A 15,014-nucleotide genomic window follows, 5' to 3' on the forward strand; every position below is an offset into this window, starting at 1 on the left:
ACACAATCAGACACCCACTTTTTGATCCGATTACACTGATTTATTTTTGTTACGCCAGATGACCAGGACTTGCCGAGCTACTGTTTATTTATATTTCGCACACAAACACCCGCACCCCTTTCCTGTTACCTGACACCACAGTGGTGCGAGTCACGAGACGAAATCCAACACCGGCCGGTTTCTACCCAGAGCTCCGCGCAGGGCTGCGCAGGCGCACTAGCGCCGTCTGCCACCAGGAAGGAGAAAGGGATTTAAACCTGGAGCAATCCGAGGCGACCTGGGAGAGGTTGGGGATTAGGGAGGGCAGGGAAACTGTCTAGAGAGAAATTTTAAAAAAGAAAACAACAACAACATATCTGTGGAGTTGTTTTTGTGCCACAAGAGCAGAGACGAGTTTGATTAGCAGGCTGAGCCGGGACCGCAGAAGTGCCAGTGAAGTTACCGCCGGACTCTTGAGCCAGAAATAACTGGAGACGGAGAGGGGGAGCCGTGTTCCCTCTCCTTAAAAATAACCCCCGAAGTGCTGCTTTCCTGCAGCGGCGGGGCCGGTGACCTCGCGAGGGCTGAAGGTTTGGCCGGTGCTGCTCCGGGGGGAGGGGGGAAGGGGGGGTCCCTGCCGAGCCCCCCGCTACGGCTCGCGCCTCGGAATGCCCGTGAGCTCAAACGACAACAACGGCGCCTGAGTCTCGAGCGGCGCGGTGCTCCCGCGGACGCGCACGGGGAACCCAGGGGCCGCGTCGCTTCCCGGAGGGGTCGGCGTGAACGCTTCTTCCCCACGGCGTGGAGCTCTTTATGGGGGGTCCGGAGTAACTGACCAGTCATGGGAGGCTGCGTGGGAAGAGAGCGGGGGAGCTCGCAGGGGTCAGGCCGGAGCGGGGCGAGGAAGCGTGGAGGTAAGACACCCCCCCCCCTCCCGGGACGTGTGATCAGTTTCGCTTCCTGCGAGAAAATGTTTTGTTTAGTGTTGGAAGTTGAGCGGCTGCAGTCCACGCCGAAAAGAGGCCAGCGTGTAGTGTAGTGGAGGGACGAAGCTTTGGAAAAGAGGCTGCTCGCAAGAGAAATTCGTCGAGTGGGGAGTTTGAGTCGACTCTTCGGAGGCCACGACGTATGCAGCGAAGTGTTTGTCAGTCATAATGATGAGGAATAATGCCTTGCAAGCATGCCCGGTCCCTTAGCTGGTGTTGATGTGAGGTGTTCTTACGTCGCCTCTAATCCAGGTCCAGTCTAACACACGGTTAGTCACGGCACATCCGCAGCTTTGAGCCTGAAGGATTGTCGTGTTTCTTGTGAGCACTTCTTACGGACGATAACTGCAACGGTGCGGGTGCAGAGCCTTGGATGTTTTATAAGTGTGACACTCATGCAAAAAGCAGAATCTCTCTTTCCTGTCGTGACAGTGATGTTAGGGGATCCGTGTGTGAACAGTGGTTCCTCCAGGCCCTCTGTGCGACTGCCTGATGCTTTGCCCCGGCCGGAAGGGTCACAGATCCTCTGACGCTCCTTCCCCATTCAGAGCACCAGTGTGCTACAGCCAGAGAACAGCACAAAGGAAACACTGTACCCTTGCACACAGCAAGCCATTTGGCCCATCTAGTCGATGTGGTACTTTATAGCTAATTGGGATTTATTAAAATCTGCATATTTATCCAATTTTCTTTAGAATTCTATAAATGCCGTAATCCGGCCCTCAGTCCCAGGATACATTTTTTTAAATTTTGTTTTTTCCCTTGCAAAGTCTGTGCTTTTTACCTGCTGAGCTTGAGGTCTCTTTCTGGACTCCCCTGTTACGAAGGGGTGAGAACTAGTCTTGGGATAATATGAGTTGTGGTTCTTGTGGATTACCTAAATCCTCAGTGGATCAAGAATAGGCTGTAGGAATCTCACAGTGTGTGCTTGCTGATTGATTAGCAGCCTGTGACAGGTTACAGTCTAGCATCTTGTGTTTGTAGAGTGAAAGGAGAAGGCCACACCAGGGCCACAGCAATAGGACCCCAGTCCATTGTGGGATCACTCCCCTCCACTGCTGAGCCTTACTTACTGTATATAGCTGGGTGGACCAGAGCAAGTGGGGTGAAGTACCTCTCTCAAGGTACAGCAGCAGTGTTTCCAGCTGGATGCGAAGCCACAACTCTGTGCTGACCGCGCGAGTTTGTAGTGTAGAAGTCCCTTCAGGTTTTCCTGAAAATATAATGGGGGGAAAAAATAGTGCTACAGGAAGAATGGCGTGGGATAAACTAAATGCACACAATCAAATGGACTGGCGTTGGCTCCAGTGATTAACTGTTCTAGAGAACAGAGAGGTGGGTTGTGACTTTGCTTATTTTTGGTGATCTGAGGTATACAAAAAAAGTCATTTGAATTTTGAACTTTTCAAAACTTCACAGATGATACAACTTGATATTCCTTCTTAAGATTGTGAATCTGCATAAACACTGAGTTTCTAAGCTTCTGCTCAAGGTTATGTACACTCAAAGTTTTGTCTGTCTGAGTAGTTTTGAGGCCAGGTCTTCCACAGACTGAATTTCTGAGTTGTGATTGCAATGAATGTAATTTACGTTGTCTGTGTGAAGAATGAAGAAAGCCTTGTATAGCAGAGTGCAGTCCAGTTGGCATTTGGTACTAGTTTTGAGTCATCCAAGGTTAATTATTCCGTCAGTTGACTTTGCCTTAGGTTTTATTATTCTAGCACATCTTTTCACAAATTGTGGCTCAAAAATATTCCTTTTATGAGGTCATTTATAATTAATCGTTGATGGGATGCTTTAGATTCTTATTTTACGTTCAGACTTGAGAAAAGTGTTTTCAGAGCTTATGCTTTGTGAGCACACATCTACAAAACAAGCACCCTGTAATGATAGGAAGATTTCTGCATACAATTTAGTTACTAATTTGCAACATAAAACAAGCATTTCTTAAAGAATTGTGCTCTGCTGTAAACATTAATATCCAGTTGTATTTAATTTAAAATGGCTGACTTTTAATCTTGGTTACAAATGACGTGGCATTTAGTCTAATAGCCTACTATATTTTATGAGAGAACTTTGATGTTTTTTAAAACTGCCCCCAGTTTTGTTTTTATGTAAACGATGTCTGCTTGGGAATAATGCTCTATGCAGTGCAGAATACAGGAGTATATTATTTATAGAAAGCATAGCTGAAAACAGCTCAAGATAAATAGATGTCTCAACATGTGATTTTAAATTGCCTGGTACTATTAATCGAAGATTATGGTGTACTGTCCCGGTCAAACAAGGACTTACAGCTACGGTTTATTTTTGACTCTTGACTTTAAAAGGGTCTGATGGGATCAGGATTGCTGCTAAAGCACTTAGCGTAATTACAAATTTAGACATTGGCTAGGAAACGTTGGATACACTAGCCCCTAAACGTGCTGTTTACAGAACTCACTGGACAGCCACTGTTTTAGTAAATAAAGGGTAAATCACATCATTGGCTGTTCTGTTCTTACTGTTGACATTAAGGAATTCATACACACAAAATCAGATATTCTTTATCTCCTGGGATTTCACATAAGTGGTTGAGAAATAATAGTACTGCAGGTGTTTTCTGTGTAATCATTCTGGTAGACTTGATGTTTAATACAAAATAGTACATGTTAACCGTTGCCTGTAAATGCACTTTAAGTGAATTGTTTCTTAAAGGGCCCAGCCAGAGGAACTTGTCAGTTTAAAGACAAGTAATTTTGACTAATGTTTAGTATTTTCCACATTTATTTTGCTTTATGACAGATTTTTTTAAATGGAACCCAACACTGAAGCCTTTTGTTTAAATATTGGTAGTCTCATTATTCTGTAGACGTTGGCTTCTTTTCATGGTTTTTCTTCATCAAACTGACACTCTTTACTGATAACCATTTGAATGTCTTAAGTGATCGCATTGTGTATGGAAATGAATAAGGGTAGGCTCTCTGTAGGCATGTGTAGTAAAAATGTCAGATGCTGACCCAAAGTGGTAAAAAGCATGACTTAAATTATCGCAAAATAGAAGTCTGAAAAATATCACGTTTGCACTGTTGCAATTCCATTAGTTGCGTGAAAAGCTGTGTAGTGCATAACATCGTCCTGTTTTCCCTGCCAAACCGCTGAGTCACCTGCCTGTTGATTCAGATTTCCAGATTCTTCGTATCGGAAAAGGGAATAGTGCTGCTCGGCAGTGCCTTACAACCCTGTGCGCATCAAGAAGAGGAAACTTCACAGTCTGACAATACGCACTTGAGTGGTCTGTGTAAACATGTTCGATTTCAGTCTAGCACTCGTCACTGGAAGGCTTATTTTGTCAGGTTGTGTTTTTTTCCTTCTCTGATTCATACCTCAGAGTTTCCCTGATTGCAACTTTCTGGCAGTGGGAAGGTATAATTTGGCAGGGATGTGGGCTGAGAGTCAACCCACCTCTTCTCTGCTCCCGGGCTACATGTCTTAGTCAGCTGTGTAAAGGCTGGGCCTGTCCCTACAGTTTAAAGTACATTATGTTTATTATTTTAACCTTAAATAAGTTGATACTTCACTCCACAGTGAGGGTTAAATGGTGTGGTGTAATGTCAGTGGTATGGCATTTGACCTTTCCAAAAAGTTTGGCCTTAAAGCGTAGTCCAACTACATGCTACATTTCTACACAAGTAGTGTTTTTGAGAATGTGAATGCATTTTTATTAACTCCTATTTTATTAATCATTTTTCCCTCGGTATCATTGTAGGAATACAAAAGGTTAGAAGTGTTTTCCAATGCAAATGTCAAATTGTTTTTCTAATCATCTCATGTTTGTACTGGGTTTCCCCAGGTGAGCTGTTCTGATAGACCGTTGCTTTCACTTACTGTGAGCTCTTTCATTATTGCACTCAAGGGATCACAGTCTTGGTCTTGGAGGCCCACAAGTCTGCTGTTTTTTTATTCTGCTTTAATTGTACTAGTTGTTTTATTTGAACTTGTTATTAAGTCACAGTGATACACAACATTATCATTTTACCCGACTTTTGCCTGGTTTTACTGAAGACCAGGGCTACATTGTGTCTTTGTGCCAAAAGAAGGAAAGGATGAAAATGTTTTCCACTGGAGAATTTGCACTACTGTAGACACTGGTGCAATCTAATGGTTTAATGCCTGGGGCAAAGACTTGCTAAGTGTTATTAAAGGAATGTCCTAAACTGACAGGCTAAAAGAGCTGAGCCTTTCAGTCATGAACAAAGCAAACTGTAAGGATACCTGTAGTTCCAAGTACTCAAAATTCTCAAAAACATTGATGGCATTTATCTGTAGAGATCTTTAGAATTAGCAGTGAGACATGAACCAGAGCATACAGGTGGAAACTACAGGGAAGTGCATCTGAAACTGAGAACAGGAGGCACTTCTTCCCCTCAAAGGGTTGTGGGAGTCTGGAACAAGCTGCCCAGCCATGTTGTTGAAGCCAGTACTTTGGCCTCCTTCAAGAAATGGCTGGATTTATTGGGTCAGCTACTAGTGACTACCAGACAGTTTAAATGGGTTCAATGTCCTCCTGTCAGTTGTAACCTCTCTTAATTTCTCATGAAATGAGGATTACTTCTTAAAAACTGAGTCTGGTGTTTTTTTATTGTTCTACTTTGTTTTTCTATTTAATTTAAAAACCACAAAAAACGTATTGTAACCCAAGTCCTACTGCAGCATTGCAAAAGTAGAAGAAAAAGTGCTAGAGGTGAAGTGTCACAGGTATGGCATCATAAAACGTGCACAAAATTAAAAAGTGTTGGAAAAATCACATGGTTTAAACTTTTTTAACCCCATTTGACTTGCTATAATCAATATATAGCTTCTTGGTTAATAATAGGATCAGGGTAAAGCGTAAATTTCAGCAGTGACTGTTCTTCTCCTGTGTGTCACTTATGATTTCTCTTCCTTTGATGTGTGAAAAACTGCACTTTACAGAGCACAGCGCTTCCAGTATATCACTAGACTGCTGTTGCTATAACTCTTAACACTGCAGCATCGGTGCTGTCTGGCCCAAACGTTTGTGGTTAGTTGATATCTGCTCAAAAATAGTTCTGGGATGTTTTCTAAGGCTTTTGGCAGTCTTACTACAGTGTTCCACTTTTATCTTTAGCAGAGCTGCATGACATCCAGAGCACACAAGCTCTAAATAAGTATTACAAAGCTTACAACTTTGTCCATCACTGTCCATATAAACTCATGAAACAAAGCCAGGGGTTTGTAAGTGCAAAATATCTACATTTATATATATTTTTTGTCTTGAATGTAATAAGCAGTAGAATGTTATTGTCTTTGTTTTGGGGAAACTTTATTCAGTTTTCCTTATAAAAATGACACAGTAGATAGCAATTTGTGTTGTCATTGTATCCACAACTATCTTGTTTTGTGTCTATATAGCATTATCCACCGACACAAGTGTAAGATGTTCTTAATTTCAGTTTCTTTAATTTTCTATTTTAAAACTTTTGGATTAACTAAGCACCTTGTTAAACTAGATGTTGCCATCTCCTTTAACAAAAGGGAATCCATTTCTGTTTACACATGTCTGTTCTATAATTCAACAGAACAGTTTTTCCTGAGATGATGACGCACTTCTTGATGCTCTTGTAACATTAGTGCTGGAGCCTGGGGTGGATGGCTGTTTTGGTTCTTATACCTGTGGCCATATGACCCATCTGTGGCTCACCAGACCTCTGCTCGTGTCCAGATACCCCTTTTAGTGATCTGATATTTCTACAGATGTGTTTTTTTTAATATTTAAAGGACTTTAGCAAAACCGAAATGATTTGCAGCCAAAGTATACAGTGCGGGAAGCAAAATAGCTTTTAAAAACACTGGAGTACCCAACGACGCTCCCATCATCGGGATGTAATGGTTTTTACTATGGAGACTTCTCTTGTTGTGAAACTTGTGCCTTTAATTGGGGAAAAAAGTTAAAAACAGATGTCACTATCCTACCCTTCAATTTAGCGTCCGTTACCCAGTGATTGCATAATAGTCATAGTTACACATGTTCTCCTCATATGACAAAGTTGGCCAAAACTGGCATCATATACAGCAGCAGAATTACAATTTTAAGGCAGTGGTGTGTAGTAGAGTTGTGGCACGTGGTTAAGATGCTGCTATTGTACTCCTGAGCAAGATACCTCACTCAAGTTGCTCTGGAAAAAGCCTGCTGTATAAATGGGTTTCAGGGACCTTGTAAATGAGAACTTTCTTGCTTGACTTATCTTTAAAAATAAGATTTAAAAGTAATTTGTGATGGCTTGGCTTTGCTATCAAGGACATTTTTTAACAAGGTCTTTTATGGCTGTGTGAGGTTGAATGGTTTAGCATATTTAGCACAAAGGGAGTCTACAGCAGTTCACTAAATTTGAAAGGAGTCTGGTATTTAGAAACATTGGTATTTACAGGAGGCAAGCTGTGCAGTTTTGGGAACAGTCTGTTAGAAGTCTGACATAATGAAGTGCTAATTGATTTCTGCAGTGGACATTTTCAGAATGATCCCTTGGATTACTTGAGCTTACTGTACTTGTAACGTGCAGTGTGATACTGTACCTACCTAAAGTGCGTCCTGGGAAAGACTGGGTAAATCCTGCCCTGCATCACCTGATTATAGCATGTAATCCGCAGCTCTATAATTAATTTGCTTTTATTGAAAGTGACCTTCTAAATACCTATCAGCTGCCTGTGTACCATCACCAATATACCTCTTCGTAGAGTATGGATTAGGGAGGTTGTGGCTCAGTGGGTTTGGTAAGACAACCTGAATCCTCCAAGATCCTTATTGATGCCTGTATAAGTTCTGCTGTAATTAATCTCACTTTCAACATTACAACATTTATGTGTTTATTTAAATGTTCGCAAGGCTCATTTTCACAAAATCATCCATCACAGTTTATTGATCTGATACAGAAGATCATTTCTGCTTCATTCTGAGGTGGGTCTTGTGACAGATTTCCTTTGGTGCTCTGTGCAGTGATCTTTGTAAAACGAAAGTCTATCTACTGGCAAAAAAAAAACAGTTGAATGAAAACCAATTGAAGTAATAACTGACAATTTTCACCCAGATATTCAGCTATGAAGTGAAATGATTTGTGCAGAGTGCAATAAGATCTTAGAGACTTACACATTTGCATCTTTCAAATGTAAGCCCTGGTGATAGAGATGATCTGTTCTTCTTGTGCATGCAGCAGCTTAGTTTTCCAGACTAAGCTAGGGCAATCTGTGGCTCACCTTTGCTGCATGGTCCTTGGTACTGTAAGGATAGGAATTATCTGCCCAGAAGGCTTGAGGATGCCCTTCATCCTCATGTTACCACTTTATAAAAGGGATCAAGAAGCATTGGAGTCCAGCAAAGAGCAACATAACTCACTTATGCGATGATTTCGGGAACTTTATTTCTTCGGTTACAGTACAAGTAAGTATGTGAGGTGAACTGATTCAGATCTTATACCTTTCAAAAGAAATGAGGTAGATTAAAAAAAATTAGGCTTAGTGAACAGAACATAGTAAAATGGAAACTGCTTAGTCGCCAGTTTAGTACTAATTATATATGCTTTTAACACTCCGTTATCAGTGTATGGAATACATTACGGGGACATTTAGCAGCGGCAGTGGTGCAGGCCCTCTGAATGGCCTGTTCTTGTCATTGGCTCTTCTTCTGGTCAGGCTTCTACACCCCGCAGGCAGTACAGTGTCTGAGCTGGGAAATCCCAAGGCAGTCGCATAAGTTACATAAAATAGTGCAGCTGTCCGTGAAAACTGCGGAAACAGTAAGGGGGTTAAATTGCAAAACTGTGTTTTTCATAGCATTTGCAAATGGCAAGACACAATTGTTGAATGTTTTAATCTGACTTTTTTGTGAACAGGGAAGGCTGAGTATTTTCCAACATTCACAAAAACTTTATTCACAGTTTTTAAATTTACATTTCTCTCTTTAAATAGTGCTTTTACCTGGGGCTATACTGTCTGTTCCTGATTAAAGATACAAGGGCCTGCGGCATGTTGACGCAGAAGCAGTGCCCTCCAGAATTATTCATACTCCAAATGAAAGGGGAACAAAAAGAAACAGCAGAATGAATTAGGCACTGAGTAATTTTACTTAATTTATACTGTTATCATAACAGCATTTCAAGTAATTGAATTCAATTTAACTGAAAATCATTAAATTTGACACGTATTGGTGTATGTCAGACAGACAGTTGGCTCTTTCTGCTAAGAATCTTGACATTCCAGCACATCATTGATCCAAAACATTCATCCCAATTACCTGCAAATAAAATACGTGTTCTTCACTGACCATCTTAATCTCCAGGCCTTAAGCCAAGTATAACCGGAATGTTCGTAAGTTTTCCTCCTGAAGTGCCAGAACCTCATCACACGCTACTGAAGGCCTCCAGTCACTTTATTCTCTGATGGGGGGGATCTGCAAAATACTACTTGTGGATAAATGTGACCCTCATGTTTTCTGGAGTTTAAACTTGCACAGTATTGTCATACAATAAACCACAAGTATTATTTATAACATTTAGAGTTTTTAAGCAAAAAACATAATACAGTCTGTAAAACCTTATTTTTACCAGTTTAACAGGGATAAACAATGGACCTGAAATCTGAACACTGTTGATAAATGAGAACTGAGTGTTTCTCCAAGGTGTTGTTTTGACTCTTGTGCTATCTGAGTTCCTGCAACATGCAAGAGCTTGACTTTGGACTCTCAGTAACAGTAAATGCTGTCACATTACTTGGACTGTAAAGCTTAGAGGCCATTCCAGATTTTGAGAGGCGGGGACCTGGAAGTTCAGTGTTGAACTGAAAACTTCATTTTCGGATTCCACAGCTTTCTTCTCTTTTCAGCATGGAATAAACCTATTACTTGTTACTTTTATATAGATTTTTTGTATCTACTTAGGCAGTAACACCAGCTCTTTCCATTTTTCTTCCAGTACACAAACCTTGTAATTGTTTATCCTCCTTAGTAAAGTTGACTTATTGCCAAAATGTACAGTGCATGTCTCGGAGGACCATCCTACTTTACCTCACTGTTATTCCCACAGAACTGTCGGGCTTCCATTTTCATATACTTGACATGTTGATCTGATTTACTCCAACTGAAATATCTTAATGAATTTGATTAGTAGACCATAAATAATGCTTTGATCTGAAGCCTTGCAATAATCCAGACCTATGAAATCAAAACCTTACTCATGCTTTTTTATTACAACTTTGTGAATACACAAATTATTACACATCACCTTTCCTTTATCAGTGGTTAAAGGTAGCCTTTGTCAAAGATACACAGTAATTGTTTCACCTCTTATAATCAGGTAGACATCAAAAAAAGCAAATATGTAGATGGAGTTAAACTAACATTATTGATTGGGTTTACAAAACCATACTGTAGCCTCCAAAAGGAAAAGAAGCACATCTAATATTACATTAATTTTTTGGTAATGTTTAGAGACTGGTCATTTAAATGAATTTGAATTTGCCAGAACTCCCTATTCTGACTGCTTGTTGGTGGCTTGACAGCGGAGTGTGTCTTTCCTGCAGGTCGCAATGAGCCGCTGAAGAAGGACAAGCCCAAGTGGAAGAGTGACTACCCAATGACAGAGGGGCAGCTGCGCAGCAAGAGGGATGAGTTCTGGGATACAGCGCCAGCCTTTGAGGGGCGCAAAGAGATCTGGGATGCTTTAAAAGCAGCTGCCATTGCAATTGAGTGCAACGACCATGAGCTGGCCCAAGCAATCGTGGATGGAGCCAGCATCACACTGCCTCATGGTTAGTGATGGACAGATTTATTTACTGGCAGTGTTCTTATGTAATCAGTAAAACGATGTTTCATAGATAGGCCTGGGGTTGCAAAACCATGGGATAGATTACAACCCGATGCAATAATGATGTTTTGTTCTGGGAATTCCAATAAGATGTAAAAACAAATAAAAAATTGTCATAGCAGGAGTTTAACAGTTGACATTATATTGCTATGAGTACGATCAACAGAGGGTGTAATAGTGGTGTGGTGGTAAGCATTGCTGCTTTGCCCTGGGTTCAGTTCCAGACCTGGTGCTAATCTGCATGGAGTTTGTATGCTCTCCCCATGTTTGCCTGGGTTTCCTCTGGGTGGTTCAGTTTTCCCCCCCACTGTCCAAAGACGTACTGGAAGGTTAATAGGCTTCTGGGAATATTGGCCCTAGGAGTGAGTGTGTACATCTGTGTGTGTCCTGTGATGGACTGATGTCCTGTCCAGGGTGTATCCGCCTTGCATCTTTTGCTTGCTGGGATTTGTCAGCTCCTGTGTGACTTTGACTTGGATGAGAGTGTTAGATGTATGGATGATCAGCAGATACAACTCATACTTCTCATTGGCATTTACAGGGTCCTTGACGGAGTGCTATGATGAGCTGGGGAATCGGTACCAGTTGCCAGTGTACTGCCTAGCCCCTCCAGTCAACTTGATTACAGAGCGCAGCGAAGAGGAGCCTGTGGAAAACCCAGAGCCACTGGTCATTCCCAAGAAGGAGTTCCAGCTCAAGGTGCGTCTGTCCACAGGAAAGGACCTGCGCCTCAGTGCCAGCATGGCAGACACCATCGGCCAGCTCAAGAAACAGCTCCAGGTCCAGGAAGACATCAGTCCAGCACATCAACGGTGGTTCTTTTCAGGGAAGCTTCTCACAGATAAGACCCGCCTACAGGAAACCAAAATCCAGAAAGATTTTGTAATCCAGGTGATTGTAAACCAACCTGCCATAACCAACTGAGTCTGCTGTCTGAGGGCCCATCCAAGATCTCTCTGGAGAGAGAAGTTAAAAGACAGGGACTTTTTACCAGTTTTCTTTGTTAGTGTATTCAATTAAACACAAAAGTGAAATGTAAAAATGTACTGGCCTACAGAATTAGCCTCTCATCATTTGATCCCCAAAGAGATGTCTGCAATGTGGCTGAATGTTCTTACAGTGGAGGCTTTCAAGGTCAAAGATTTACTAGTGTACATTGCAGTCCGGAGTGCCCTTCTTGTATGAGACAAGGCTGAAATACATAATCGTATTATAAATGAAAAATATTAGTGATTAATATGGCACAATTGTATACTGCCCATGCCTAGCTACTGGGTGTTCAAAAAGTCTAAAAATAATGTTTGTGTGACCTGGAGTAAGGCGTGGGATAGAAATGCCGATCTTGCAGCAAGGAGCCCAAAGTCCTTGCACAGCTGTGCTTGCAGGCTGTCAAGGGAAATATGAGTTACAAGCACATTAGTCAATCCCAGGAAACTGCAGAGCAAACATGAAAAAGTGTTCTCTGGAACTGGGAATCTGACTCCTCCTTGCTCCAGGTGTGATTCAATTTTAATTAAAAAACTGTTTAGCTTTTTGCACACTGAAATGTAGATGTGTGCCTTTAAGAAAATGGAATTCTGGAATGCTGGTGTTACTCACTAGGTAAGATTCAGGAATTGCAGTAGGTTCCTGTACAGACATGACATAGTTGCCTTTTAATAATGACTACATTTTAATCATCGGTAGAGTAAATTATTTCCAGTGTGTCCAGATTTTATGAAAAGTATCACTCCCCTTATATTTAATGCGTTGGGTTTACCTATAGTAGTTTTCCATGCTTTATATTCTCTTTCCTGTTAAACACTTGGTGCCAGAAAGGACCTATAGAGAGCAGACTACATTTCTGAGATGGAGAGACTCATGGTATATAAGGTCAGTTTCTGATAAGCTGTTATTTTAAAGGTGTGATGTTCAATATGCAAGTTAAGATCATGTAATTATCACATTATCCCAAACTGATCTCAGCAAGGTCTTTGCATCAAAGTGCTTTACTTACACCTTTGTGAAAGCCAGCTATGCATTGTTGCAAGGTTTATTATATGAGTTGACTAAGTTGGTTGGTTCTGATTGGTAAAAAATCAGAGCAGGTCCCCTAGTGGCGTACCTCCTAAAATGCCAGACTCTGTCATTTGCTGGTCCATTTTTATTCCCAGGTCTACAGAATCACAGATCTCCTCCATCTCTAATGAAGGATAACTAATGAGGATTTAGCTCTTTTTTTTTACTCTCCATTGTGACCTCTGTGAAGTACATAACTGGTGAGGCTAGTGGCACATCCTCCAAGCCAAACTCCACTTCTTTGACTCACTCCTGAACATGCCTGACTCTTCATCATGGGACAAGAAGTTCAGGGACATTAGTGTTTGGAGTTGCCAGTGGACAGTTGAGGTAGGTCATAGTAGTGAACTGGGTATTAAAAAACTTCAGGACAAAAGGTTTGTTTAGCCTAATTGTTTTAAATCTTATACTGTAAGTCTCACCACTTTTTTTTCTTTCACAAATATTCATATAAAGTTATTCGTATACCTTTAAATTAAAACCCATGGTGGTCAGCCGTCTTGTGGTTCTGTATCTTTATCCCAAAGATGCTGGCACTCTTCAAGAAGTGCAGTAAGTTTGTGAGGTTTTCTTATTAGGTCATTTTTCTGCATGGGTTTCTTTGGAATATTTAATGTTCAATAAGAACTTTAAACTATCACAAGGAAGATTTGCGGTATGCATATGTTGTATATGATAGTGACCTTCAAACCAGGGTTTATTAATCATTGCGTAGTACTACAGTACATAGACAATAACAGTTAGAAACGAAGAAGTAGTTTCCTAGTGGACAGCATTAATAAAGTCACGGGAGCAAGGGGTGACTAGAATTAACATAATGAAATAATCATACTGAAGTGGCTGTTGCTAATTAGTGCAATCTTAGACAACATTGCATTTAGAATTTTAGTGTACAAAACAGCACAATATTTAAATAGTGGCAAGCTACCACATACAGTGTAAGTGTTGAGGGTACTGCATGGTACAGCCACGATCTTTTCGTCTTCTAACTCTGAAGTACCATTGTGTGGTTTTTCATGGTCTTGGTTATCAAACCATTAGGCTTTATATTGTTATAACATGTTTTCCATCCTTTTTAGCATCACTTCACTTGCTGGAGCACTGGTCTCACTTGCAGTCCTGCAGGAGCCCATTAAGATACTTGATTAACCAGTGTTCTGTGTTTTCCTCCAGGAAACTTGTGATTTCCTTGTTTGCTTCACACAGCATTAAAATTCCTTTGTAAGAATGTATTTTGTCTGAGTGTGGGATTGGGGGAATTAAGTTCTAATGAAATAAGTTTCATTCTTTGCAAAGGTTTATGAACGGTGTCTTCTGTGTTGAGCTATGGAAGTGTTGCATTTATAGTGTCATGCTTCCAGACACAATGCAGGTGAAGCCTGCTTTGGCATGGGACTATAAAGCCATGGACATATTGTAGTGACTTGGAGGAGACTGGATTAGACTTCTTTGTCCAGAACCTGGAAACCAAGAAGCCATCTTATTTTCACTGGGCCATTATTTGCAAGTATAAAAACACTGGCTCATAAACTGATAAAACATGCAAATTCAACAAGCATATCCCATGACTTCCAAGAGGGTGTAAATATATAGAAATCTGTATATTTAGAAACTTTAAAATATATATTCTAAGATAGGATATCAGATAATTTAATATGCGTACAATTTTATTTTACAGGTGATGTGTACATTTATAAGCAGATTTAATTTTCATCCTTGTTTTTTTTAAACTTGTCAATTAAAATGGAAGATTGTGACTCCTGTAGTGTTGTCCTTTTTTTTGTCTTTGGTTATTTCTAGTAGTGTAGTTTTTAAAAAGTCTGCAACATACTGCAACTGCCGTGATAAGCCTTAAACCTTTAGACTCAAGTGCCACCTTGTGGACTGTGGAAAGAAATCTACAGAACACAAGGAAACAGAGCAGGCACTGCAGACATTCTGCTGCCTTTAGGGGTGAGTGGTAGTACCCTTTGCAGCCAGCAAGAACTATAAGAAAAACTAGGACATGGGCCAAGCATGTCTGGAAGAAACAAAGTATAGTTTTAAATCGCAATATTTCCTGATCATTCTTAAATCATCCGAGTAGAATTAATCATATGATTGCTACTCCGTTCGTAACTAATGGAAAAGCTGGACT

General features: G+C 40.9%; 1 protein-coding gene across 2 annotated transcripts; it reads left to right on the forward strand.

The window, feature by feature from the left end:
• The first annotated feature begins 213 nt into the window (after window positions 1-213).
• On the forward strand, window positions 214-14,632 carry LOC148834561 (ubiquitin domain-containing protein 1). Of its 2 annotated transcripts, none has more exons than XM_088915358.1 (3): window positions 214-893; window positions 10,536-10,763; window positions 11,361-14,632. In XM_088915358.1, exons 1-3 carry the CDS (start codon window positions 821-823, stop codon window positions 11,741-11,743), a joined length of 684 nt encoding a protein of 227 aa, XP_088771484.1. In that variant the 5' UTR covers window positions 214-820; the 3' UTR covers window positions 11,744-14,632. The 2 variants fall into 2 exon arrangements, with proteins under 2 accessions (XP_088771484.1, XP_088771485.1); XM_088915359.1 differs by lacking the exon at window positions 214-893 and adding an exon at window positions 5,644-8,400.
• Window positions 14,633-15,014: the final 382 nt, after the last annotated feature.

The sequence above is a fragment of the Atractosteus spatula genome, chromosome 5 (genome assembly GCF_055471065.1).
Source record: "Atractosteus spatula isolate fAtrSpa1 chromosome 5, fAtrSpa1.hap1, whole genome shotgun sequence".
Classification (NCBI taxonomy): domain Eukaryota; kingdom Metazoa; phylum Chordata; class Actinopteri; order Semionotiformes; family Lepisosteidae; genus Atractosteus; species Atractosteus spatula.

Coding starts and splice junctions, on each gene's coding strand:
- LOC148834561 (XM_088915358.1), top strand. CDS start 821: ATGGGAGGCTGCGTGGGAAGAGAGCGGGGGAGCTCGCAGGGGTCAGGC. Junction 894..10,535: donor CGGGGCGAGGAAGCGTGGAG/GTAAGACACCCC, acceptor TCTTTCCTGCAG/GTCGCAATGAGCCGCTGAAG. Junction 10,764..11,360: donor CAGCATCACACTGCCTCATG/GTTAGTGATGGA, acceptor TGGCATTTACAG/GGTCCTTGACGGAGTGCTAT.